The sequence below is a fragment of the Xenopus tropicalis genome, chromosome 8, assembly GCF_000004195.4.
Source record: "Xenopus tropicalis strain Nigerian chromosome 8, UCB_Xtro_10.0, whole genome shotgun sequence".
Classification (NCBI taxonomy): Eukaryota; Metazoa; Chordata; class Amphibia; order Anura; family Pipidae; genus Xenopus; species Xenopus tropicalis.
Genome location: NC_030684.2, coordinates 98,909,396 through 98,937,220, shown reverse-complemented (window position 1 = coordinate 98,937,220; position 27,825 = coordinate 98,909,396). Strand labels below are relative to the sequence as shown.

At 41.0% G+C, this 27,825-nt stretch overlaps 1 protein-coding gene across 3 annotated transcripts in view; it reads right to left on the bottom strand.

The window, feature by feature from the left end:
- kif26a (kinesin family member 26A) overlaps positions 1-26,740 on the bottom strand; it is an 89,038-nt gene extending 62,298 nt beyond the window's left edge. For 2 of the 3 annotated variants that reach the window (XM_004917188.4, XM_004917189.4), the window contains exons 1-2: positions 25,832-26,740; positions 14,779-15,000 (exon numbers count right to left, since the gene is read on the bottom strand). In XM_004917188.4, the coding sequence (XP_004917245.2) occupies positions 14,779-15,000; positions 25,832-25,966 (357 nt within the window). In that variant the 5' untranslated portion in view covers positions 25,967-26,740. Of the gene's footprint in view, positions 1-14,778; positions 15,001-15,239; positions 15,589-25,831 lie in introns of those variants that run through there. The other variant, XM_002939734.5, reaches the window with a different exon arrangement.
- Positions 26,741-27,825: the final 1,085 nt, after the last annotated feature.

Sequence of the window (27,825 nt, the reverse complement as noted above, 5' to 3'; positions counted from 1 at the left end):
TGTTACTGGGTCCCACAGAAGGATCTTTTAAAGGGGGAAGGAAGGCTTAAATCACAGGGGGGGGGTACTGAATGTTAAGTTGTAATATGATTATAATCGCTTCCCTGATACCCCCCAGGCTGCTGCTCCTGTTAGCAGAAAACTGCACCAGCCAGGGGTTCTTCCAGCAAGCACCACAGAACGATATTTTCCGGCCAGTGATTACAATTACTGGGGGGGCTAACATTTGGCACCCCCCAGTAATTCAAGCTCTCCCAAAGCTTTGCCCTTTGCCAATAAGACCTAGCTATGTTACCTGTTATAAGCAATGTTGCAATGTTTATAACGTTCTATAATGTAAAGCATTATGCATTAAAAATATTTTAAAGTTAAAAAAAAGGCAAAACTTGTTCTGACAACAAAGCAAATTTATGATATAGCAGCTTATTCTTTTATTATTATAGAGAAAAAGGGAAATTGGTCAGAAATAAAGAATTACTTGTTTCTATAAGAGATGTGTATAGCTTCCAGATAATGGATCCTATACCACTATATAGATAACAAATCTTTCAGGGCCCATTGTGCTGCTACACTGCTAGGCCTGCTCCCTGTATTGCTACATCCCTGCCTGTTTGATATTATTCTTACAATGGAGGCACACAACAATCTCCCAGAAAAGGTAATGCAAGTGCAGCACAGGGAGTGAATGAAAGGAAAGTACAGTAGGTTAGACATGGCCATTCAGAACAAAAATGTTCTAGATCAAATAAGGTCTGAGACTGGATAATTGTCAGAAAAACAGAACGTCTGGTGTAATTTATCTCCGCTGTCAGGCTGCATAGGAAATTTGGGAACATTCCACATGCAAAGATGCCTTGAACTGCTGTCAGAAGTTATTTCAGTTTAAGTACTTTATGCAGGACACATAAACGTTCTTTAGTATATGTGAAATATAATAAAATGGAACTTAGATGAGCTGTTGACTGAAAACCACTGATTTTTAATTAACACTGACATAAAGAAGCTCGTTTTCCTGTAGAATCATAGTAGAATACTGTATCATTCATTGGTTTGATACTCATACCGTGGCTGAACACCGAATCTACCCCGACGGATTTGGCCAAATACCGAACCGAATCCTAATTAGCATACGCAGAACCCGAAAAAATGTTTTTCCCCCTAACATTTAACCCTTCCGAATGCTAATTAGCATATGCATATGCCAGGACCATGGATTCGGCCAAAACTAAGCCCTGCCAAAAAAGGCCGAATCTGGGCGAATACCAAACCAAATCCTGGATTCGGTGCATCCCTAATCCCTGCCCTAGTGGAACTTACATCCTAGGGTACCATCATAACACACAAGCCTAGATCCACATGACCACTAAATAAGTAAACTGTAAAGAGATCCACAGTACCAGACGGTCATGGGAGGGGGGACTTTATGAGAGCTAAAGTTGCAAGCCAGGGCCTCCTCTCCCAAAGATTTTTTGGAGGGGTGCCAGGCTGTGTCAATTTATTCACTGACATTGGGGGAGGACCTTGCTCATAAGAGCTGACAATCTGTGAATTTATGAAATAAGTTTCAGTACGGTAAGGTTTTCTTAGTGGTCAAACATCCCACAAATGTCATCTGGAATGTTGTTACCATTACAGTTACCATTGACCAGTAAAAATGGTAAGAAAGAGAGCACGTCATCTGAAGAAATAAAGCACAAATACCATTGACATTGAGCATGGTACAATTTAGATCCTTCTGAGCCCTATTCTGAAGTTGAAAAGACCATAAAATCAGCTCTTCACAGCAACCATTTCTATTCACAAGCACATCCCCTTCACTGCTGTCCAGGGACTTAGGAAAGCTGTAGCCAAATGCTCCCGTGGAGTTTCAAATGTGTTATTCTATTTAAAACAAGCCGTGATCTGGGCGTTTCTCATCATGACCTACTGTTTTTCCTGAGTTAACAACAGAATCAGGAAAGAGAAGCGTTGCCTAAACAGTTTGATATAACACATGCCAAAAAATCACATTGAGCAGAGACAGAATAGGAAATTCTTTCTGTGAAACACAGCCAAGAGGTTAAACATTGATGGATTGGGCAAACTTCAACCTGTCCAGCAGACAGTTTCCCCTTTCAGTGATGTCATATATGGAAAAAGAAAATGGTGCGGTAAAGATATGCTGAAATTAGGGATTGGCATGGTGGCTGATTATGTTAATATGTGATGGAAAAAACTTATTTAGATGGCAATACCTGGAAATACCGGGAAAAAAGAATATTTGAACTAGCTTAAAATGTTTAAAAGTTTCATCTTAAACTCATGCAGCTCTGACGGAGGTATTGTATATGTGCTTGTATTGTGTTAGCTGTATAGAGAGTATTACAGCCACTCATTTTGGCCTTATGACTAGTTCATAGCCCTGTCTTTTATCGGGCAAAGAAAACTATTTCATCTACAAGATAATCATTCTTTTATTCCAGACAGAATAGATCTGTGTTTCTTACTCTGGAGAACATTTGATAAATGAAATACATGTGGGAAACAATACCATGCTAAAGCCAGGCTGTCAGACTGGAGTTTGTGGGACAGATGCAATAGCCTCAAGCATCTTTGTATATGGTCCCAGACCACATAAGAGCTTTACAGACACTTTTTGTATGACATCATCATTAAAATGGGACTCAGACAGCAAACATGTTGGTATAACAGATTACTGTCCCAGAACAGAGGAGAGGCCCAACAGCCCTATGCCACAGGATACACATTTCACAGAATTCCTTTCTGATACTTAGGCCAAAGAACGGAAAATGCCACAATGCGCAACTGTAACCGCAGGTTCTTTCCAACAACAGCAAGTGGAATTTTTAGCAAGTGTTGTGTCTGCCACCTGTTAGAGAATTCAAACTGCCTCTTTAAACAAAACATTATAACTATTTTCCTCTAAAACATTCCCTGAGTTCACAGCAACCATCACAACCTCCAGTAGATTTCAAGTTAACTATGCTACTGTCCAAACGTTAATCCAGACTTAACAAGTCCAGTGGCATCATTAGGTATCAATTATAACTGAAGACAGGCCTTTGGGCTACATTATTAACTATATAATCTGATCAGTCACATATTTGCACAGTCTGGCCACACATATATAGATATATGATATGGCTTACATAGAACTGTTGACCCATGCAATTCCCAGTTGTCTAATTTCAGCAATACATGGACCTTATCAGGTCATCAGTTGGCTCAGTTTTCAATTTCAGCCAATCAATGTTGGATCACATCTTTCTTCAGTTCACTCAGGACAACAACCTACACACAGCTATCTTACAGTTTTTCTAATAATATTCCAAATTGTATAGAAATTCTGTAAATGCATGGTTACATATTATATACAATAAACTGGTATCAAACAGGATTTCACAAGCATAACATTCCCTGTAATTTCTTGTTGGCCAGTTCTTTTTGTTCATCCATTTTAAATAACTTAGAGAGATGGGTTGGTCTAAAAAAGTGCTAAATTGTGTGTTTTCACACAAAATGCGTTGTGCACACCACAATGAGTTCCTTCTAGCATCTGCATATTTCCGAGAGCATAAAGTAAACAAAACTTCCTTCTAATATAAAACAAATAATCATTTCTATTCTTCATTTGTCTTTTTTTATTCAGCATGCACAATACACTGCTTTTTTGTGAGACACTGTTATTTGTCTGGTCATATTTAATGTATATTAAGAGTCTAACCCCCACATGAGTTCTTCTCTTGCTTTGATAAATTTAGTTTGAGGGAATATACAGTGAGCAGGAAGTAAACAGCGAGCACTCTAGGCTCTGGGTTATTGCATAAGAATCTAGTTTTACAGATTTTGAGACCCTTTGATATAAATACAGTATAAACTAAGGGCAACAGCACACAGGGAGGCGACTAACCTCTCTGAAATGCCTTTCCACTGGCAATAAAGGGAAACGGCCTCCTCCAGGGATCATACAATTCAGGGTGCACATATGCATGTTAGGGTCACATCAGCCAATTAATGGATATAGTTCAATATTTTCCTCCCACACTACTAGAGCTGCATTATTCCCTGTCATGTGATCTCTGAGCACACAGTTCATCACAAAATGGTAGCTGAAGGGAAAAGATGTAAAAGGGCAATATTTACTGATAGCTACATACATATTCCAGTTTGGTAAGATTCGTTAATAGGCCACTTAATATGATATAAGCTATGTGTTGGTAAAGTATTCATTCTGAAGGTATAATTGTCCGTTAAGGAGAATATTTATCATGCCCTGGTTTTATAATCATATAAGCCAGGTAATCTATTTTCATCCAGATCTAGCAATTGCAATAAATCTCCAGCATATTCTTGTGGTTTTGAATTTAAATACGTTTGGGGAGCTGCAGCAATTGAAATATCTCTAACAATAGGCACACTTCAATTTGCCAAGCTACAGCAAATACAACCCAGAGGCAGACGTGAGACAGGATATTCAGGAATTTCAGATAAAAGGCAAAGTGCTGCACATGAGCATCAATTCATATCAATATAAGCTCATTTCAATGCCATGGTGTCCTTAAAAGTGTCCTTAAAGTTAACTGGTTTTCATAACGAGCTTTACAGAATGATTAGCTGTGGGAAAGAAAGCATGACAAGGACAGGAAGGAACTTTTGAAAAGCCAGCTCTACAATAGTAAACAGAATATAGCCTGGGAACACTAAAATGCCTAATTACAATAGTGCTGTAGTTTAGGGGCAAAACAGCCCAGATTGTTAGGGAACTTGGCAACATATAAATAAAATGAAGTTGAATATGAGGTGCCTGAAAGAACCTGAATGCTGTTCCATGAAAGAGCGAGTATCAAGTCTCACTAAGAGAAATGCTGCGGTCCATTGATAATACTGAAAGTACTAAATATACAGTTGACAAAACAAGGCTGAAAAGAGGAAATCTGGGCTCTATATATGCAAGTATGGGGAAACTAAAGTTATGTGTATACCCTTGAGTTCTGTAGCGACAACATAGTAATTCTATGTAAATGTGAGGGCAGATGTTGGCCCAGACCCTACCTCTGGAAGATACAGAGGAAATGATGGTGCTATGCAGAAACAAGACAATCTCTAAATCTGGTGTTTCTAAACATTAGTTTTAAAGAAGCCATCAAAGTATGCCATTTTGAAAAGGGCATCTTTTAATCAGGGAAATGTTATTGATTTTCCAGGCAAGAAAGAACACATAGCACATTTACTGCTATTAAAGCCCATAACTGGTCACCATACATTCCGTCAAGGCCAGAGGTGAGTGTGGATAAAAGATTACCATGATATCCCGACAGAAAGTGAAGCAGTGGAACACAACTTACAGGGTAATTAAAAACTATAAATCTGTCTAAATAAAACTCATATAACATTTCTATCAATAAAACATGATATCTTACATTTCCAGATTAAACTGTATTCCATCAATATATCTCTTCTGAGCATATTTATTATTCAGCTGCTGAAAAATGTACAGGAATAAGATACGTCTATGAATAAAATATGGAATTTTCATAATTTTATAACTAATTGCTAGGAGACTAATAATATTATTCCTGGCCCTGGGCACATAGCAAATGACTTTAATTGTGGCATTTGCATGTCGACTCCAGAAACCTATATAAGTGATGTATTAAGAGCATTTCCCTGCAGGTTGTATAGAAAAAGAAATCAGGTTTGCTTGAGCTATAGGCAGAAAGCACTACGTTTCTAATGCTAGCACTAAATAATATTCACTCAATGAATCAACACAATTATTATAAGTGGGCTGCTTGATTTTCTCTCTATATCAAACAAGAGGCTTGTATTTTGCCAGTATTTTGTCCTATATGTTGGAAGGCTGTAAACCCTCCATACTGAGCACCAAGCTCAGAAGAGGCAATGGTGTGTTGGGAATTTTTCTATTTATTGTCCTTTTTTGCCATCATAGGCAAATGCATTCATGCTCGATAACTTTTAGGTTATTGTATCATTTCACAACACAAATTACAACCTGTTTTTTAGTTGTTTTTGTAACTCAGCATGACATAATTGGTCCAATCAGATCTATGCTTTCATTTTCTAACTTGTATCAAAATTATTTTCTAATTGGTTGCTATGGGTACAGTATAGCACCTATGTAAGTAAATTAGCTCCATGGAGTATTAGGGCACATATATAACCATCATTTAATAACAATATCTATTAAGGGGGGTACATACTGTACACAGTAACAATAATATAACTTCTGACAGGGTTAAAAGCTGATGATGCTAGATATGCTATACACATACTATACAACAACACTATACATACACAACACAACAACACTTTTGCCAGCAGAATATACAATTCTCAGCTGTTGTGTACTCTATCAATGGATTCTGTGAATGTCAGCCATGTAAGAAGAGAAACTGAGGGGCCTTTCATCTATTATCTGATTGTTCAACTTTTAACCCAGGTGCACTAAGACCATAAAACCACCTTGAAAGATATCAATGAGCTTAGTCCCTACAGAAATCCTTTAAGTAGATTTGTATGGAATATAATTGTTTCCCAACTGAAATATTCACCAAGAAACTGACAATGCTGGGGTATGTACATCGAGTGCAAACCCCTCCTCCTATTTTCTTTGTTAATGAAAGATCTGAAAAGTCAAATGCTCTAAAATAGAACAGAGAAGGTCTGTCTTACCTCTGTCATATGACAGTCATTATCCCTTACCTAGAAGGCCAACTACCCATTACAACAATGTAGGTTTTTGTATTTGTAACCCTATCTCTGAACAAGACTGTCAAGGGTTTAACTCAGTGACAGATATTACATTCTAAGTATTTGTTGCAGAGCTTAAAATATAATGGTGAGGGGATTAATTTACCCATCATCAGTTGTTATCAAAGAGGTTTCCTTTAAGACCCACACAATCAAGACCACACAAGCTGACCCCACAGGACAGGCCTATAAAACTGTGCACCTGGGCAAGACCCAGGAAATCTCCAGAAAGCAAGTGTGAGTTCCCATGATAAAAATGTCTTGGCCACCCAGCAAATGATAGGGCCCATTACAGCCTTCTACAGATAAAAGGCATTGAAAGAATCTGTGCATTGTTTGACTCTATAAAAGTAAGTACTCCATACTAAATACAACCCTGACACTGATATTATTCATAAGCCATGAATGAAGAATCATTTCACTTCAAAACTTTGTTTTGCTTCCTGAATGTGGCCGGAGATTTAAACCGAAACCTTACAATCCAACAACCTGCAGCACAATATGCCATAAAAACACTATATATAGATCTCACTGGAATATTAGAATCATAGAGCAGGAAATATTTTAATTCAAATGAAGGTCAAGAAGTGCTGGTTTCCTTTGCAGACCCCATTTTGCCCAGATTTTTGCTAGCAGGAAAAATTGCATTGTTTGTTAAAACAATGCTGGGTCTATTGTATGTAATATAATGCAGTGCACTTGCTAGGAACGGCAGGCTTTACAGAATAAGAATAGCAGATGCCCAGCTTAGTTACAAAGCACAAAGGAGAAAGGTGTATTGCAAGCACAGTTTTGGGATTTCCCTGACAGTTTGCCTTGGAGTCCTTGGAAACACGCTGTTGAACATTGCCTCTCCCTGATGTAGTGTTAAAGCTAAGGCAAACATGAAATTTAATCACTAAGTTAAAGTGAGAATCTCTGTGCTTCTGGCAAATTAGCATGATCATTAACCTAATACATAAGTATCTACAGTTAAAATTGTAAATTTTTACATCTGCTTGGTCGCCGCCACATGAAACTGTATCAGCTGAGACACTACCTGCTAGAAGCATTCCCTTGGTGACCCCCAATAATAATGAAGCAACTATTGCCTCAGTATAGTATCAGCACTAATGTCACCATTCTTCTCACATCATAGTCTCCTTCCTACCCACATTGATTAGGTTTGCCACCTGTTCCTAGGCAAAGCTGCCACTGGTGTAACAGGTACAGTTTGTGCCTAAAAAAAGTAGATATATTAAGATATAATATGCGACCCATCAGATATTGTTGTACTAAAATGTGTGTGTCTCCACCCACAATGAAAAAATGGAAATAGTAGGGCCAGTTGGTGCTACAGACTCTTAAGCTGGCCATACACGTGGCGATCTGAACATCGTCAGATCCGCCACACACAGTCGGATTTAAGCTGGCCATACACGCACCGATACTATCGTACGAAACCTCGTTTCGTACGATATTCGGTGTGTGTATGGCATGTCGGCGAGTCGACTGATATCGCAGGAAGCCTGACGCCTGACCAAAATCTGCTGTCAGGGCTGAATCGGCAGAAGGAGGTAGAAATCCTATTGTTTCTACCTCCTTATCTGCTGTTTCAGCCCTGACTGTGGCGATGGTCGCACGAAACATCGTCAGATCGCCACGTGTATGGCCAGCTTTATTCTGTTAAACATCACAAGGACTGTTCTAATTTACTTGCTAAACTGGGACCTAGTTATCTCTATAGTTAAGTGCCATCATTTACCATAGAGATATGTAACAGGAATACAAACAAAAGAATCATCAAGGAAGTTATAATGGTGGGTGGATAAGAGCCAAATGTTACTGAGACACTCACACTATATAGCACTGTATAGCACTTAAGTTGCAAGGTAGAAGCAGGGTTTGCATTTTCCATAGTACTTCCCCTAGCATTTCCAATAGCAAAATAATAGGGAAATATGCTGGAACACAAAGGACAGAGATGAGTCTACACAAGTATAAAGATCTTCTGAAAAACATAAAGCCATTGAAGAAAAATCAGTTTTACTGTGCCCAGTTTAATTTTGTGTGGGATAGAGATACATGCATCAAAATACATAAAGTGAGCAGCAGAGTAGATAGAGTTGTAACTAATAGAGAAGTTTGCATTTATGTTAGCTCAGCATTATCTGTTGCCTTTTACCTTGTGTTTTTGCAGCATATTTTGTCACATTAATGCAGTCCTCGCTCTGATGGCTCCTATACCCCCAGGGCCAAACAATCAAATGAATCTGATATCCCCAGTTTAGGTGGGCACTTTAAGAGCTAATATCATTCTATGGAAACCTGCCTGTATGGCACTAGATTACAAGGTTTTATAGCAGAGTGCAAACTCTTCCTTCCCTCTACTTTACTTCAAACTGATAAGACGTACTCTAGGAGATAAGAGTGGTAAACAAAGCAGATACCATTTTAAGCAGTCCTTAAAATATTATCTAGAATGCACTTCTGCTGTTTTGAAGTACATATTGGCCACATGCTACATATAGGGGTTCATAAGACCAAAGCCTCAGGGGCAACTTTCTTCACAATGGATTGAAGAAGTGTTCAGCTCGCCATGTTCAGATTTCAGTCTTCTTCCGACAATATCAATCGTACATGCAGCAATCTAAAACTAACATTCAGATTGAAATGCATTGTAAATCCCACAAAGGATATCTTTAGATACACAATACATGCGCAGATTTTACCCATAACCAACCAAAATTTTCTAACCTGTCCGATTGAATAAATGACTAATCGCTATGGCACAAAGACTATTGGGACGATAATTCTGAGCCCGCACATGGTCCTAAAATAATTTGTCTTCGCCCTAACTATATACTTTGGCAATGGCACGAGTGGGGATCTACATATGGGAAAGAGCAGCACTGCCAATGTCTATGGTAGGGACAATGACAGCGATTGGTAACTACAAGGTGAACAGGAGACAGCCAATTCTCTAGTCTAAACTGTTGCATAGGTTAGCGAACAAGCAAGTAACTATCCTGACACCATAAACAGCAAGGTTTGCTGGGAAACTGCACCGTAAGTTTATATTACCTATCTTTCTATTCAGGTCCTTTCATATTCATATATCAGTCTCTCTTTCAAACCACTAACTGGTTGCTAAGGTAATTTAAACCCTAGCAGTAGATAACTGCTGACATGCCAAACTGAGAAGTCGCTGAACAAAAAGAATAAAAAAACACAAATAAAAAATGAAAACCAACTGCAAATTGTCTTAGAACATTACTCTCTACATCATACTAAAAGTTAACTCAAAGGTAAACAACCCCTTTAAATGTGGCTCGCTGGTTAAAAGTTAGAGACCCCCATGCTAGAAGATGCCAGAACCTCTGTTCAGTAATAGTAAACAATACTACCATAAACTTCAAGTAAACCACATATTGCCACCTGATACTTCCAATTCCAAATGACTATCCAAAAGAAAAAAACTCCTTCCTACAGAGGTTTTTCACATGGGTATGTAAGAAATGTAAACCCTGCATTTCCAAATAAAAAACCCTAAAGAAAACAGTCAATGAAACCACAGGCAGCCGGTGGTGATGAGTCAGAGCCGTATTCGCTTACATTTGTCTGTGCCAGCTTGTACAAGTGTCACACAAGTGATAAGATCTGAAGCAGATAATTGATTCTTGATTGGCATCATCCAGTTTGTTCTCTAATCAGACATATCTTCTGCCTCACTGCGCACAACATAAACAGGAAAGATTGCACACAGCCATTACAGAACAATCATTCCAGGCTTCTGTGAGCAAACATGAGCCTACTGACCTAGGTTGTTCTCTATATCAAAGGAGAGAGCATTACAGAATATTGCAGGGTATTTATTCTATATGTATATGTTTAAACAGTAAGACTAAATTAAATATGTAAGGGCACTCCTTCACTTAAAGCATGGGGCTGAGGGACAACCAGAGCCACTAGAAGATACCACAGTTGCTTTGTAGTCGCTTTACTTGAAAAGAAAATTCTAACCTGTACTGAACTGAATGCAGACTCCCAGCATCCTCAGACAGCTTTTTGATGAGAATTAAGGGTAATTGAACAAATGGAGAATAAATACTTGGGGTTCCAGGTCTAAATCTCTAAACAAATAATAAGAATAAATCTTTCCCCTTTGTTGAATTTCTAATGATTAATTTGCTCCACAGTACCATGTACACAGTCAGCATTATTACTGGCTAAATAAATGAATTATTCCAATGTCAAAGGGTGAGGCTAGCTTCCTTCCTGAGCCAAAATCACAAAATGCCACTTTGAATCATTCTAATATACACTGTGACAGGTTTCCATATACTTAAGGTAGAGGGAGACATACACTAGCAAATAGAATAAAATTAGCAAAGCTGATATTCATTCCAAGCTCTAAAAAGTGACCAGACTAAAGGATTCCAGTTCATGGCCTGTGCTCCACATGTTGGCACAGATACTGAAAGACTGCCCTGGTCCATTTCTCCCTGTTGGCACAGACAGAGTTCATTTCTTTCTCAAATCATTGCATGGATATTGGGTCATTTAAGGTATAATCTTTTGCAACCCAGCCAATCTGTGAGCTTTCTACTGCTCAATGCCAATCAACACAGAATAGAAAGAAAATTAAAACAAAATGATAATGAAAGAACATTGGCCAAAGAGTAAAGGGAACTGGTTGTTCCTGGGTGATATATATGAATTCTAAAAAGAGCTGACAACAAAGCACTTTGCTGGTTTTAAGACTGTGCACTGACAGAACAAAGGCTGAAGGCACTGACCTGATTTAAAGGGGTTGAAATCATATGAGATCCAGCTGTTTCTACTCATATGTACATTAAAACCTTCCACTATAAACATTGCATATGCTAAACTTATTTAACCTGTAAAGGCATATGCAAGAATACAACATGATTTAATGGTAAGTTCATAGTGAATTCCAAACACGGTCCCAGTCCTAACTATAGCACAGCTATATCATGGTAAAATGAGAGTTCAGGATGTGTAATTTGCTCTCTCCTTCCCCACTTGGTCTTGTTAGGGCAGTGGTTGTTAGACTTTTTCAGTTAAACACCCACCTGGCTCATAACAAGGTGATATATCAAAACCTTGCTACAGTTCACTGAAAAAGTGTTTACCTTAAATCTTACAATAATTAATCTTAAAGCTAGGCCTACATTAGTAACAGGACAAATAGGTTCTCATGTCAATGTTCACTTGTTCTGGGCCACCCTAGGAAGGCCATCTCCACAGTCTGGGAACAATTGTGTTTTTGGGATGCTAGAAGTCTTACTAAAATGCTCATTAGTCATATGTTCAACTCGCTTAAAAAACCCAGGCAGAGTAATGGCCATTATTTAAACATGCAGTATTAATATAGAAAGGGATGCTTTGTAGCTTGAGACAAGAAATTTAAGGCTAAAAAGAAAAAAAGCAATTTGCAATAACAAAGAAGCCTCAGAGCGGAACTACCACCCATAATGAATTGTCCATGGGGTCCAAACATTGAGCTAGCTGACACTCCAAAATATATTATAACTGAGCATTCGCAATTCATTAAGATCCCCAAAAAAACTGTAAATACAATTCCGTGAATATGCACAAGCTCTTGGTGCTGAATTGCAACATGGGAGCCACTTAAGCTGTGATGGACTCTACTCACTACACCGACAACAAAGTTCTACCTATAGCAGTGTTCTGGGCAATCTATAGGTATGAGTGAACTAAGAAAGCATGGCCAAGAAAAGCAAAGATGGAAAAGCGATGCAGGTCTAAGCAGACCATTTATTGTCAAGCAGAATGGATTGTGCTGTGTTGGGAAAATGTACAAATCTTGTAAGCACCTAGAAAAGCCATAAAATGAGCTTTACTTTACTCAGCCTTTTATAGTGGAGCATTTGCCAGTTTCCCTAGCCTTAGGAGATAATCCTAACAACAGAGCTAGATTATGCTTGTCCGCCTAAGAATGCGATAATGATTCATAGACGCCCTTTGGTTTAGTCATGTTTCCTGGCCCGTTGTACTGCAAATACTCCAAAACTGCAATTCTGCAAGTTCATTCCAAAATATGCCCTCTCCTGCTGTCATTTACATTGTAATATGCATGGCTGGGCATAGAAATAAAAGACAGACAAGGACATATTCCCATATATAAGAGAGTACTGCTCAAGTAATGATGGAGAATCAAATCTGAGTATATTGAGTACAAATAGGGACAGAGAAATATATTAATAGGTTACATAACACACAATAATGAGTTTTGTAATTAAAGGGGTAGTTCACTTCAAAGTAACTTTTAGTATGATGTAGACATTAGTAGTGATATTCTGAGAAAATCTGCCATTGGTCATTTTTTATTTTGTTGTTTTATTAAGTGTTTTACTTTTTTCACTGGCTCCTGTTTGGAATTTTAGTTGTTATCTGGTTGCTAGGGTCTTATTTTAGCCTAGAACCCGGGGCAATGTTTTGAATAACAGGCTGAAAATGTACAGGGGAAGGCCTAAACAAAAAGTAACAGGAAGAAACAATAACAGGGCAACCATTTTTCTTTTTGTTCCCGGGGGGGTGCTGTTACCTTCATTAGACAGATATTAAATTGGAAACAGGGGTGATCCAGTGGTTCTTGACACATGGCAACAACCAACATGGTTGTCAAGAGGCAAAAGAGAAAGACAAATAATTTAAAAACTATAAAGACCAATTAAAAAGTTGCTAAGAATTGGCCACTCAATAACATATTAAAAGTTAACTAAAGTGAACCACTCCTTTAATATCATAATAAAACCTGTAATTTTATGGTTATCTTATACCATTTTTATATCACTTCTCATTCCTTTCTATATCTCACTAAACCTGTCATGACACAGATTATATTTTAGTTATGATAGTAACCCCACCAATAAAAGCGCTATCAGACTGTTCATTACTATTTGCACAAGTCAGCTGTCAAGCTTATGAAAACACCAAAAAGTAATGTTATATATATCTAGAGCCTTCAAATTGCTCTTACAAAAGTGATTTTTTTTTTTTTTTAGTTTCCAAGCTGTCAAGTCTGAAGCTCTTAAACCTGCAGAAACTAGCCTATGGCATAATACAAAAAGAAACTTGTGATGCACCAAAATACTGAATATAGTCTGACTATAAAGCTGAATTTTCAGAACCTTGAAATCAGTCGTAAACAATGAAAAGCGCCATCTAGTTGGCCCGGTGAAGATAAGCAGCTTGCCCCCTTGGCTGCTGGTGAGATATATATTTATCACCCTTTTGGCTTCCAGTTGTTGCTGAACTTCCACCATTTCCAACAGGTGTAGAAGTTGCATAACTAGAATTTTTTGAGTAGCACAGTAAATTCTTATTAATACCACCCCAACAACCTTGGGGAATAAAGACTGTAATAAATATATGTTTATCAATTCCTCCTGGGACAATCTCACAGAAGTAAATGTGGCTGCCCCTTAAGGTAATAGCTTTGAATAGAAGCTTGACAGCTCTGATATCATTTCCATCAGTCATGACCAGCAACACAAGTTGTTCCTAAACTACAGCACCCAGATTGTTCAGATAGCCAGCAGCTGTAGCTCTGTAAAGGCTAAAATGCCACCTTGCTGGCTTGTTCATTAATAGTTGTATAAAATAATAGAGGGAAATGAGGGCTGTCACTCACATATGAGCTCCTTTACCCCTAGGTAATGAAGTAAAAGGTCAGAAAAGGCAGTGACAGGACGCCATCATATGCAGCTTGTATTCACCAGAATTGCCTGTAAATGAGGTCAGGTCAATAACCCAGGGGTACTGGGTGTCAATCCCAAAGCAAAATGCACTACACGGATTCTAAATGACTAAGGGCTTAAGCAACACCGTAGACTGAATGGCGCATCCTCTCCAGGTACCTTACGCACATTGCGTACGCTCCGGCTATTCTGGTACCTGCGCTGAGAGAGCAGACACACTTCAGAAGTGCTCGGATGAACAAACAAACAAAGCATCAACGGGACTTCCCAGGGTACTTACTGTGGCACAGCCGGGTATCGCCAGTCTCAGAGCTTGTTTCTTCAACTCAGCCAGCTTTGCCTGGCAATATGGGCACCATTCCCCGGGCACTGCCCCCTCCGATACAGAGGATGCCCCTGCTCCCTCCGGAGGCGGCCGACTGCCTCTCAGAGCCTCATCCGCGGACTGTAGCCTCTTCCTTGGGCACGGTGGTACCTCCCGGCCGGACAGTCTGTCTGAGACCTGCAGAAGAGACATACAGCTATATGTACTGCGTGGCACATGTCATAAGCGCCGCTATTTGCCCCATAGCAGGTACCTATACGCACAGATTGCACTCATTACACCGCTGCCCTATTTTTTTCAAACCTTTCTATTGCACTTTCATAGTGAAACTTTGCAGCATAAGCACCAAACGCCCCATGTTCCCAGGTTCCACTGGATCCAGATGAGCTAAGGGGGCAGCAGTGGGTGCCACTTACCGGCAGTCCCAAACGTTGTCCATAGTCCGCACTCCCCGGCACTGGTATCATGACTGTATGGCAGGGCCGGTCCTATGGCAATGTGGCCCCTGTGTATTAGTCCATAGCAAGCAAATAAGCAAGGCAGACACTGCGCCCCATACAGCAGTACAGCACGTTGGTCACTAAGTGATATTCCCGGCCATAGTGAGCCTTTCCCTGGGTGCCAATGGGAGAGTTATGCCTGGTGTGAGGGTCGGGACTGGAGGCGGCACCTTTCAGCAGCCCAGGACGGGACAGACTAATCACTCAGGAAAGAGCCTGGGAGACTCCATCAGCAGCAGGGAAGGGAGGGGGCAGCAGCTCATCTTCCCATTTCCCAGCCACATGGTTTCCCTTTAAACTTCCCCCCACTGAGGTGGGTCTGGGACAGAAATGACAGGACAGAGAAGGGCCCCTATTAAGGGCTGCCTGGGAACTATGGCTGGCCAAAGCAATAGCTACTTTTACACAGGCTCTCCAAATCCTATTTCAGGATAACCCGGAGTCCTTTCCCACAGCTAAGCTTGTACTTTAACTTCTATTGTTTTAACAAGTATTTATAAAGCACCAACATATTCTGCATTGCTGTACAATAGAAGTGCTTATACACATACTGGTTACATATAAATACTATACTATACTATACTCAGGCATCAGATAAAGAGGATTATTATCTTCCCAACCTGGCACTTGCATTCCTGCTGCACTGTATGTAGACAAGAATAAACCATAACAGTTACATGGGGCACTTGAGAAATATAGTTTATCCCTTTAAATCCTATATAGTAGCTTTTCCTGTGCAATAAACAAGGAAGAATTAGTGGACGAGTGGGAATTGTGGGTAATCAGATAAAGGATGTATAGCAGCTTTTCTTGTGTATTTCAGCAGCAGGAATCTGTGGAGCCAATCTAGTATTAGTATTAAGGTACCATGCATGCATAGCAGGGTTTCTGTGTTTTACTCTGTAACAATAAGTAAGCCATTCCTTCAGAGATGGGCCAAACCACTAGTTCTGGGGGCTTTTACACACCTGTTTCACAAGTTATTTAGACCCTGTGTCCCTAAGCAAACATTTGGCTGCAGCTAGAATATTGCAGGCCGGCTCAAAATCAAAGATGACCAGGGTAACTGCGGGCCAGACTGTGTTGTCTTTTGTTCATTTGATATGTTTAATGGGTTAGGACTTAAGAGAGTTTTTGCTGTTTTCTTTTGGCCTTAAAATAAATTTCAGGAGAGGAGGGCCACGGGTCAGACTAACTGACTGCAGCTGTTCAAACGCTTCTCTCTGAGGAAGAGGCACATAAATTTACAGCAAATGGAAAAGTAGCCATGACCTACCCGCGGGTGAATACAAGCATGTGATTCTGATATAAGAATGGCAGGGAAAATGAGTTTAATTTACTTCACAGACTGTTTTTCTTAAATTGATTGTTTTTATAAATGTTTTTTTAATGCATGTTTTCTATAAGGATGCCTCAGAGCAGTGTTCCCAACCTGTGCTTTGGGGGCAACATGTTGCTCCCCAACCCTTGAATGTTGCTCCCCGTGGCCTCAAAGCAGTTGCTCATTTTTGAATTTCTGGTTAGGAGGCAAATTTTTGGCTCAGTATAATGCCAAACAGAGCCTTCTGTAGGCTGCCAGCTCACATAGGGGCTATTAAGTAGCAAATTATAGCTTTTATTGGCACCCCCAGAAACCTTTCTCATGCTTGGGGTGCTCCCCCCCCCAATGATAAATGTGGCTCAGGGGTATAAAAGATTGTGGATGGCACATGGGGTCCACCATTGTAGGTAGCCTACAAATGCAGCACCACACTGCCCCCCCCCCCCCAATAAAGACTTCCACTAGAATCACCTAACAAGCACCTGTGCCAGCGTTTGCCCATTGCCTGGTAAAGCATACTGATGTGGCACTTAAATAAGCTGAAAGCACCCCATGCAACACTACCTTTTTAGGAGTTACAAATCCCTATGAGATTTTATACTTTTGGGATATAGGGAGAGACATATTTCACTAAAAGCAACATTATGGCAAGTGGCATAGCTATGTGCAGGGACAGTTTTAGGGTAGGGCATAGGGATATTTGCCACAGGCTCCAGGATCACAGAAGTCACTTGAGGAACAGAATCTCATTGGCCAATATCTGTTTACAAAATAATTGCCTATCCAAGAGATCTCCAGACCTGTTCAGATGTCAGTCTAGGTGGAAATACCTTCACTTTGGGTCTTCGCTGTGACTACAGTCTGTGTTTACAGCCCTGCATAGGCTTTCCATGTGATCAGGTCCAGATTGGGATTCAAAATAGGCCCTGGCATTTCAAGTACAGAGGCCCAAACAGCCCCCCCCGCCCCCAACTTGCCCACTAAAGAGTAACTGTCTATGGCATCTGTCTATGCCATATACCTTTGGCATTTTTCCAGAATCCACAGGTTGCCAGTCTGGAGGAGAGGTCTTACACCTGAGTTCTGACAGTGGGATTACGCCTGGTATTCAGGGAGAATTGCTGTCTGTTTGCTTCTGCACAGGTCTGGACTATGATGCAAAACAGGCCCTGGCATTTCAAGTACACTTAGACCCAAATAGCCCCCTATCAGTCAAATAAATAGTGGATGTCTACAGCATCTTACAGCAGACCCTCTGGCATTTGCCAGAATCCACAGATTGACAGTCCAGGCCTGCAAGTTGTCAGACATCAGAACCACCAACAGTCTGAAGAATCCTACATGGATTTCAGTGGGACCTTTAGAAACAGCACCCCCTAATGATAACAAATAAATTATTTTATTTTACAGTAAATGGAAAATGCAAGCAATATGGCAGCACTCTGTAATTTAAAATACAGGCATGCCTGTATAGGCCCTTCATAACTTGTTCAAGGAAAATTAAACAGAATTGCTCTGCATTTAAAAAAAAAAACATATCTTAACATAGACTGCAGGCATTTTCCAATGGATTATATTTGTGTGATTCGACATAATGGAATTTGTGATGAATATCACCCAATAAAATAGTTGAGACATAACAGTGGGGGGAAAAGGAGAAATCAGATATATGCAGTGTCACTGAGAGCCAATGCATTTTGCCTCTGAATAATCCTTACTGGCAGTTTAGCAAAATGACTTGTGAAATCTCATGTTGCCTTCACATTTCCCGAATAATCTTAAAGCTCTCTGATCTCATCATTTAAGGAAAGACCACCACTCAAAAAGCCAGAATTCAGCCCAGTAAATTCCCTCGTTAGCCATGCGATAACGTGACATTTCAACAGCTTCCAGCTCTCCTGGTGGGATAGATTTTAGCATGATTGTATTACATGACTCTTAAAACAAAGCATCTGTAGCAGACAGCAGCTGAGACCACCTTTCATATAATGTATATCTGTGCCTATGCGCCTGCCCTTGAGACAGACTTTCTCTGTAATACAAAGGGGCCCAGATAGGCAGTGTTTTCTTTCCTCCATCTCTGTCTGTCTCCACTGCTCTATACACACACATACATATGTTAGTTTTCTGAGATGATCAGTTAGTGCAAGCATGTCTGTATGTCAAACACAGGGAGCAACTGATTGCACAGCTAATCCCCTGGAAGATTGGATGTGTGCACGTTTGCAAAGCTCTGAGATTTCCTCAACAGCAACTTTATCCCATGAATAAATGCACAATTTGTTGCTTAGTCACATAAGTGTATTGGCTCAGAAGCAGCTGCATAACTGCTATTGAGAATTTACTCAGTGCCACTCCTCACGCACTGTAATTACTATAGCAGCAAGGGCAACATTTGGCCATCCTGCTGTTGCAAACTACATTTCCTAATCATCAACTCTCAAAATCATAGGGACCTAATGTTTCATTTTTCCGCACTGTAAGGCAAAACATTATATACATTGTGTCTGCTGCCATTATAATGATCCAAGATTCTAAGAACACCTAATTATGAGAACCACTCCCAAGCATCTATATACAAAAGCAATACGTAACTCCCTATAGATTGAAAAGAACACATATACCCCAAAGCATACACAAAGAAATAACTTTATGGAGTGGCCAACATTCTAGGGTGAGAAGAATTACACGCATTTCCTCTCTCCTAGTGCTTTTACTTCATTACATGAGTATTAGCACAAAGAGCATTTGGAATTAATAAAAGTTGCAGAATTTGCAACAAGTTTAGAAGACCTTAGCAACAGATGAGTAGGCAGTATGTATTAGCTACCTGATTGAAAGCAAACATGGCATTGGCTGCTATGGTTTTCTAAAGAATAGTGCAAACTTTGCAAATTACTCCTTATAAGATGGTTTCCTGTCCATGTGCTCAGCTTGGCCTAACTATTTTCCTAAGGGATCCACTTGTAGCAGGAGGGGCAGAAGGTTCACAACAGGGATGAGTAAGGTGGCAACCCCAAGTGGGACACTCTAGTCCAACATTGGTCTACACAGTCATTTAAGATAGTAAATCATTATTATGATAAATATTTCCTTATCATTAAAGGAGAAGGAAAGTCATTTTGGCATATTACTGCCAATAGATTCACCACATTAGTGCCACCTAGAACACTATATCTATTCTGCAGAAAGCATTACCATACCTGAGCAAGGAGCCCTAGAAGCTTTCTCTGTTTGTTTGAGATTGCAGCTGCCATTTTAGCTTGGTCTTCATAGCTTCCTGCTGTATAGCTCTAGCCGTTGGTAGCTCAGATCACACATTTATAAGGGTGGGGGGAGCGAGTTTTATGAATTCTTATGCGGGGGGGGGACAGGAGAGGAGAGAACTCCGCAGGCTCTGGCCCCAGGAATGAGAGTAAGTCAGATACCCTAAGAACATGTTTACAAAAAAGGAGACAAGAAATCCTGTGTTTCTTTTGACAGAGGACTCAATACAGCGTTTCTGTGAGTGCTTATTCTGATAAAGCTTACTTCGTTTTTACCTTTCCTTTTCCTTTAAGTGAAAAATTGAGAAAATGCTGAATATGACACATGGGGATGTAGTCACCTTTTGTTATAACCATTTTATGTCTCTGTTGTAGACATAAAATGTAGAAATGTTAGGAACACTTGCACTTACCAGAGAAAATCTATACCATATGGATCTGGTTTGTATTGAATCTACAGGCTTTATGGGAAGTTACAATTAAAAGTGCGTTTCTGCCGGTATACTTGCTGAGGGAGCCCTAAAAGCTCTTTTATGCCAGCACCTTTCATGGGTGCTTTCATGTCACAAAATGATAAAATCTAAAAGTCAAAGATAAAGGAATAATCTTTTTATCTTATGTCAATATACATCTCTGTCCTTTAGACTTGCTCCAAAGGTCACCAAAAAAACTGTAAATAGAAAGTATCAAGGCTTGGTGCAGAAAGCGCTGTACATAGGTCTTTCATAGAAGCTGTACTTTATGTATAGATTTCTTTCTAAAAATAAAATACTCAATCATTGCAATGTATAATGGGATTTTTGTTGGCATTATTTTGTCTATAATGTTTAACAAGGCTGCCTGTCACCAGGAGATATAAAATAGGTACAAGGAAGGTGTGCAAAGCAAGTGTCCGTATATAATGAGAAGCAATGGGGGGTAGAGAAATAAGGGATAAATGATGAGTCAGAATATGAGGAATGTTGAAACATAATATAGTTGTTGCACTTTAGAGGTGCTGCAGAGTAAGTCAGTAAAGGAATCTTGGGATACAACCTGTTGGTAAAATATGTTAAACATTTTAATACATCAGGGATCCTTATTTTCATTTGCCCTGTGCACTACTGAACTGAAGTTAAACAAACCAGCTTAATGTAGGTGCCAGCACTGCCAACTGTAAATAATAGCAAAGGGCCAGAGTTAGACATATTGGGCCTGTGGTGATACAGAAACGCCTGCCCTGTCCCTTTGCTGGTTGGACATCTCTGGTTTCAGCATATGGTGAAAATATTTAAAAAGATAATATCTAAAAAATATCTAAAAGACAATAAGTGTCTACAAAGGGCTTAAACAACATTTGTTAATAAATGGGAGTGTATTTTTAATAGATAATACATAGAAGAACCAAAAGAAAGTTAAGACAACTGTGTGAGCAGAGAGAGGTGATACTTATAGTGCTTGCACATGACTTTTTCAGACCCATATCAGGTAGTCAGCAGCGGAAGTCAATTTAAAACGAATGCAGGCCATATAATGCATATAATAGGGGAAAACCTATGGTGAAAGGCCCTGCAATTTGCCCTGTGGTGGCAACATATCTTCAGTATATACATAGGCTGTCACAGCTACCTCCACTGCTGCTGAAATTTACGTGGGGCAAAAAAGGCCTACAGACAGGCAAGGGTACGGAGCTTTGCAAACTGTCATTTTAAAGCACAACTGTGATTTTTTTTGGCTGCACTTCTTCACTGTTTGACCATACATCACACTATGGCCATCTTAGTATAATGCATTTGCATGTCTGATTCCACGTGGTCGTGTTGGGGTTCACAAGTGCAGCGCAGTAGTTGTAGTGAGGAAAGCACTAAATTATTTGTATGAAAGAACCATAATCCTGAAAAAGTAGCCATGTTTTGCTTTAAAATCTTTAATTGCATGAAATTCCTTCTAGGTTCAAGCCTGGATTTTACAAGGTAGCTAGGATCTGATCTGCACATACCCTGGCTGTGCTTTAAAACCCAGTTGGTGAGCTTCACCCTAAAGCCAGAAATAAACTAGAAGAAAACTTGGCTTCCTTCCCAGGATTCCTACTGTTTTGCATACAGATTAGGCAGGGGGTACTGCTCACTGCAAATATGCTGTTTGTGTGAAACCAATTCTCTGCCTTCACATATGCAGAACAGAAAACCCAATAAGGGCAAAACCAGTCTGTAGTTGGGTCATCAACAAAACCTTCGCTGACTTTCATTTAATATGCAGGGCATCATCCTAGAAGGTAATCCATGAAAATTAACTTTTTAAAGCAAAGTTTGGCTTCTTCCCCTGGATTTAGATTTCCAATGGAGACTGAGATGATACAAATATACCAGATTCCAGTTGGCCAGACTATATTAACTACAAAATCTAGTGAGTATGCCATTCTATGCTGCCAGAAAGCTGCCATGTATAACAGTCTTTCTCTGTTTGCCATGGCATGTCTACATCCATTGTGAATAAGTCCTTTTTGTGCATTCTGTATAACAAGACTAGCATCATATCGGTTTTGTCTTGAGAACAAGAAGAGAAGAGAAGCCACACCCCCACACGCTGAACTCAGCATGAGCTTTATCACTTTATCCATAGCCGATTTCCAAGCATATGGCAGGGGCTGGAGGTACCTGACTGCTTGAATAGGACACAGTATGTGCAGCTTATTCTTTCTCTCTCTAGGGAAGGTAGCAAATTACACTGGGGTCTCTGGCAGGCAGGGATTAAATATATTTCTTATAAATGTTTTTCTACTTACTTTTTAACATTTAAATGTTACATGGTAGATGGCTTTTAGACTCTGTAAGTCTCCTTGCTTCCTTTATTGCAAGATAAAAGCTAGTTTTCTTTGTTCTACTGAAAAATAATGCATTAAATATGATTTCTGCCAATCTATAGAAGCATTGCCATCTGTTAATTTTACAATGTTCTTAGCACTTCTAGGATAAATGGCATTTCTGACAGCAAATTCCAACTTGCTGCTGTTGGTACAATGAAGATGTTAACTGCAATTTTTAAAGTTAAAGCACTACTGTATAATTCAGCAGTCACAATATTTATTCTGTAAAGCATCTTGCTTGAAACAAGAGCCAGATGCCCAAATGACTGGTGCAAGTTAGCTGTGGCTGTTTAAGGTCAGAAAATAATGTTTCACAGGGTTTATGCCTAGCAAGAAGAACCAACCTGAAGGTAAGAACAAGATGCAATACAATTAAATCAAAATCTGTATTTCACACATTCACTAGAATGATGGCAGAATTCCTTATTTGATACAGAATGTTTCATTATGCTTCATCTGAGGATATTTTAAAAGATACTAATTAATTTAAACAAATAGGTATTTCTCTCCGTACTACTTGGCATTTTAAAAGTAAGTGCAATCTAGCAGCAGCCACAGGGATGAAGGCCGCAGTGTTTGGTGCATTAGCGCCATCTAGTGTCCGAATGAAAGTCTGCCCCGCTGCCTTTGCCTTATTCCCCTCATGCTCCACTGATCCAATCTAACGCTAAGCCAAGATGACAGTGTGAAGTCTAACCCCAGGGAGGACAGCCTTTTCCACAGTACACTTTCTAATTCCACTTTTCTCTCACTCAAACCCAATGAATTATTCAAGAAGTGGATATTTTTCAGATCTATGTATCGTTATAAAAAAATGTCTCTTTTTAATGATCTCACTTCTTTCCTCGAATTCCCGGCATGCACGTCAGTCATCTTAACCTGTGCGTGTGCGTGGGTGTGTGGGTGCATTTCTCAAACATTGTCTTATTAACCCACTTGCTGCCATCTCTTTGGCAGTAGGCGAATTTAACGATCTGGCATACAGAACAGCTTGCCTGTGCATTTTCCTACATACAGTCAATACAAAGCATTCAAGTGGTGTGGTCCCTACAGGTTTAATTCATCTCGGTGCGACAATAATGGCTTCACACATTACATGGTCTGTTGAGCCCTCTAAGGCTGCCCTCCCCTGGGAGCCCCTCTGTAAATAAACCTGCGCGATTTCTAGGGATGTTTCATTCTGTGCAGCTTTTACATGAGCCCCGAAAGCAGGAACTTAATTGGGGTTCTGTCCAGTCCTTACCCAGGTATGATTATCATTAGGATCTCTGTTATTGTTAATAGTTTGGGGGCGGGGTTATTGCGTATTTTAGGAGTATGCTGGGTGACATTTAGTAATCTGAGCTACAAAAGGGAGATTGAGAATCCCTAGGCATCCATCGCAGCTAAGGTGGGAGCATCCTGAAGCAGGCAGGGAGAGGGAAAAGTTGAAATACCAAGTCAGACCCCCTAGAGGGTGTGTAGTCCCATGTACTTGTTCTGCAGAGGGCATGCTAAAGGCAGCAGCGCTTGGGTGGCGGGTTGCGCCCCAAGGGGACAAATACCGAACTGCAGGCTAGGGGTATAGTAAAGGGTTCCGCTATAGGTAACTGCTGAATCCATACAGTCCCTTAAAAGCAGCAGCATTCGTACACGCATAAATCATATGAAGCGACTGATACAAAAACTCTCTCAAACGCTTATCTCTTCATTTGTGAGATACTGGAGCCGATTCGCATTTAACAGTTATCACCGTTACAGAAGAGAGGTGTATGATCAAAGAGGATTTATGTGCATCTTATACAAACAACTCTCTGTGCACAATAGTTCCTCCACACTTCGTCTGACTGCAATGTAAATGAGTGTTTGGCTTTCTTCCTTTTCCCCAAGGTGGCTCTAGAGAAAGTTCAGAGAGAGCTTTGTGCTGATTGATGATTGGGGATAAACCCCCGGGGCAAGTCCCTATAGACTTCTCAGAGTTACAAATTCCTCTTTATTAATAAGTGGCAGGGAAGCGATTACTCCAAGGGATGGCAGAGGCACAGACCTCCCGTTGGAGACTGCTGTGGCCGCCCCGCTTCTCACCACCTTAGCCTTCCAGGCTGCACTAACTTACTTAAATAATTCATGGCCTTGAGTAATGGCTCTGACTCCTCTGATCAAATCAGAATGCAACGTAGAGTTCTACACTAAAGCTGAGGTTTCCTATTTAGCTACTTGCCTTAACATGTTCTACTTACTTTGCCATATATATATATATATTTATATTGTACCCACCATGCCCCTATAATAATATGTATCAGAGTGCATGAGCAGTGGGTGAGAGATAACTGGGAGAGCTATAAATGCGTCAATTAGGGGAAGAATTTTGAGGTTGCTGTTTTAATCTTACAAATAATATTGTTTAATTAGGCAAAAAGTCAGACTCAAATTTAGTGCGTGGCAAATATTGTATGGGTCTCAGAGAGGTAATAGTGTTAACCCTTGCAATAAGAGCCTAAACAGTCTTAGTACAGTAGCTCCTCACTCCAGAATGATTAGGATAAGTACACCTCTTCCAGGTGATCTACCTGCCCCTGCCAACTTACATATCACTTCAATGCTTAATGTAAAATGGGCCAGTAGCCGGGGCTTCCTGCTGAGTCCAACAGGGCTGCTGTCCCTGGTACTGAATCCAATAGGGCTACTGTTCCTGGTACTGAATCCATAGGGCTGCTGTCCCTGGTACTGAATCCATAGGGCTGCTGTCCCTGGTACTGAATCCATAGGGCTGCTGTCCCTGGTACTGAATCCATAGGGCTGCTGTCCCTGGTACTGAATCCATAGGGCTGCTGTCCCTGGTACTGAATCCATAGGGCTGCTGTCCCTGGTACTGAATCCATAGGGCTGCTGTCCCTGGTACTGAATCCATAGGGCTGCTGTCCCTGGAGCTGAGTCCAGCAGTGCCGCTGTCCCTGTAGCTGGATCCAGCAGGAACTGCAACAATTTGCCACGCACCCACGTCCACACCCAGATAATCCCAGCAGCTCCCTAGATTTATACACTCTATGAAGTGTAACGCTCCCAGGTCTGCGCTATATGCGCGGAGTTTACTTACCTTGCCTCTTCTCCTCAAGAGATGACTGGTAAATCCGAAAATGATCTCTGAGTCCAGGCACAGTGCCCCTATCTCCAACAGGCTGGGGTTTTTCCTTGCCGGGGCAGACTGATCGGATGAATTATCACAAGCCATAGTTGGGTGTGAGATATCCTGCTCCCTGAGCGACAGAAACGTGCTTTATCCCCTCATGGCGATGAACTGTGCGACAGGATTGGGTTTTTGTTCTGTCCAAAAGCAATGCTACAATCCTGAGAGAGACTCTCAATCCCCCCTAAGCACACCTTACATATGAGCTCATAGTGTCTAAACAGCACTCCCTTTAATGTCCCACCAGGGCTGCACCTCACTCCAGGAAGGAGACCCCGAGCGATCAGCGATCCAGCCGGACAGCACTCCGGGCACATCCATCAGCAGCCACACGGGTGTGTGAGTACAGTCTGTGTGTGTGCGATCGTGAGCATCATCCGTCCGCTTCAAATCATCGCACACCGGCACCACCTATGCCAGCAGCCATTCACTCCCTTGCATATGCAATGTGCGCCGTGCCCCGCAAGCTCCTGCCTCTGCCCGAGGGGCATGCAGCCGGCATAAGGGAGGCAGCCATCGCTACTACACCTGAGAGGCAAAGTAAAAGCACTTGGTAGGTTTGTAGCCCATGGGAAAGTAAGCAGGTGAGTCAGGTAGGAAAGCCACAATGAATTCCGTAACACTTAGTATGTCAATCACATGGTAATCGATGTGCACTCCATGCGGCACCCAGAGGCAGGGGCTACTAGTCAGTACTTCCAAGCTAAGTTTGTGCAACAAAAGCAGCAGGGAGGGAGGCTGTGACGGGCAGCGAGCAGGGGCTGCAGTGAGGCGCTGGGTGTCCCTGCATAGAGTGGCGCTCACTCCCTGCCCCTGTGTGATGGGACTCCCGGGCTCCGGGCACGACTGCTAATTGCTGCCTGTCAGCGCTCAGCCGAGCAGCCAATCCCAGTGGGGCTGTGCCCTGAGCTCCTGACGTCACCGTCACACCAGCGGCAGAGTCCCCGGCACTTATTGCGCCTCTCCCGCCTATTGGCACGGAATGGAGCCCTGTATCTGCTCCGCGCAATGCCTCAGCTCCCTCAGCTCATGGAGCGTATCGAATGGATGCGATTAGCGGCTATCTATCATCTCTCGCTCGCTTTGCCCTGCCCGGGACGCTTGCGATCCCTGTGGGGTTGGGATTGACTTGGGCAGTTTGGTCGAACTTCATGGGGACTTTTAGGGTACTGTCAGGTTTCCTACAGCGCTGCCTAGTCAGCCAAATACATACTTTCTGGAGCTTTGTCTGTGTAACTTGTTATACAATGATTTCTATATCCCATCGGGGTTTATAAGAATAATGTGTTCGGAATTTTTGCCATTTATGTTATTTCAGATGATCGCACTTGTGTGGCTGATTGTAGGACAATGTGCCTTATCATAGGGTATGAATGATAGGTAGTGCTCCCATGATTACTGATGTTCAACATTCAACTGATGTCCATTGGTTCTGATGAACCGGTTGGTTTTACTAAGGCTAAAGGGATAGCGATGCTATCAATACAATGGATACATTTTTATACATGTCACATGGCAGGACAGCCACCATATAACTGTTGGCACATACTACACTTGTCCAATGCAGAGGGCAAAGGTGGTGACCTGCCACCTGCACAACATGGCTGCAGAGCTGACAGCTGACTATGCACTCCAGGGGTGTTTAAATGATTTTTTTTTCCTTTGGGGGAGTGGAGAATGCATCCCAAAGACTGACCCCTTGTGGCATCCAGTTCTTACAGTTAGAAAATTTCCAACACTCATGGCTGACCATCTTCCTTTGTATTAGTGCCCAAAAATAAATGCATTAAACGGTTGACCCTGAACACCAAATAGGGAACCCTGGTTGACCAGTGCATTACATTGGCACCTATATGGAGTTGGAGTCACTAGCAACCAGGAATGTGATGGGGCTGTGCATTCAT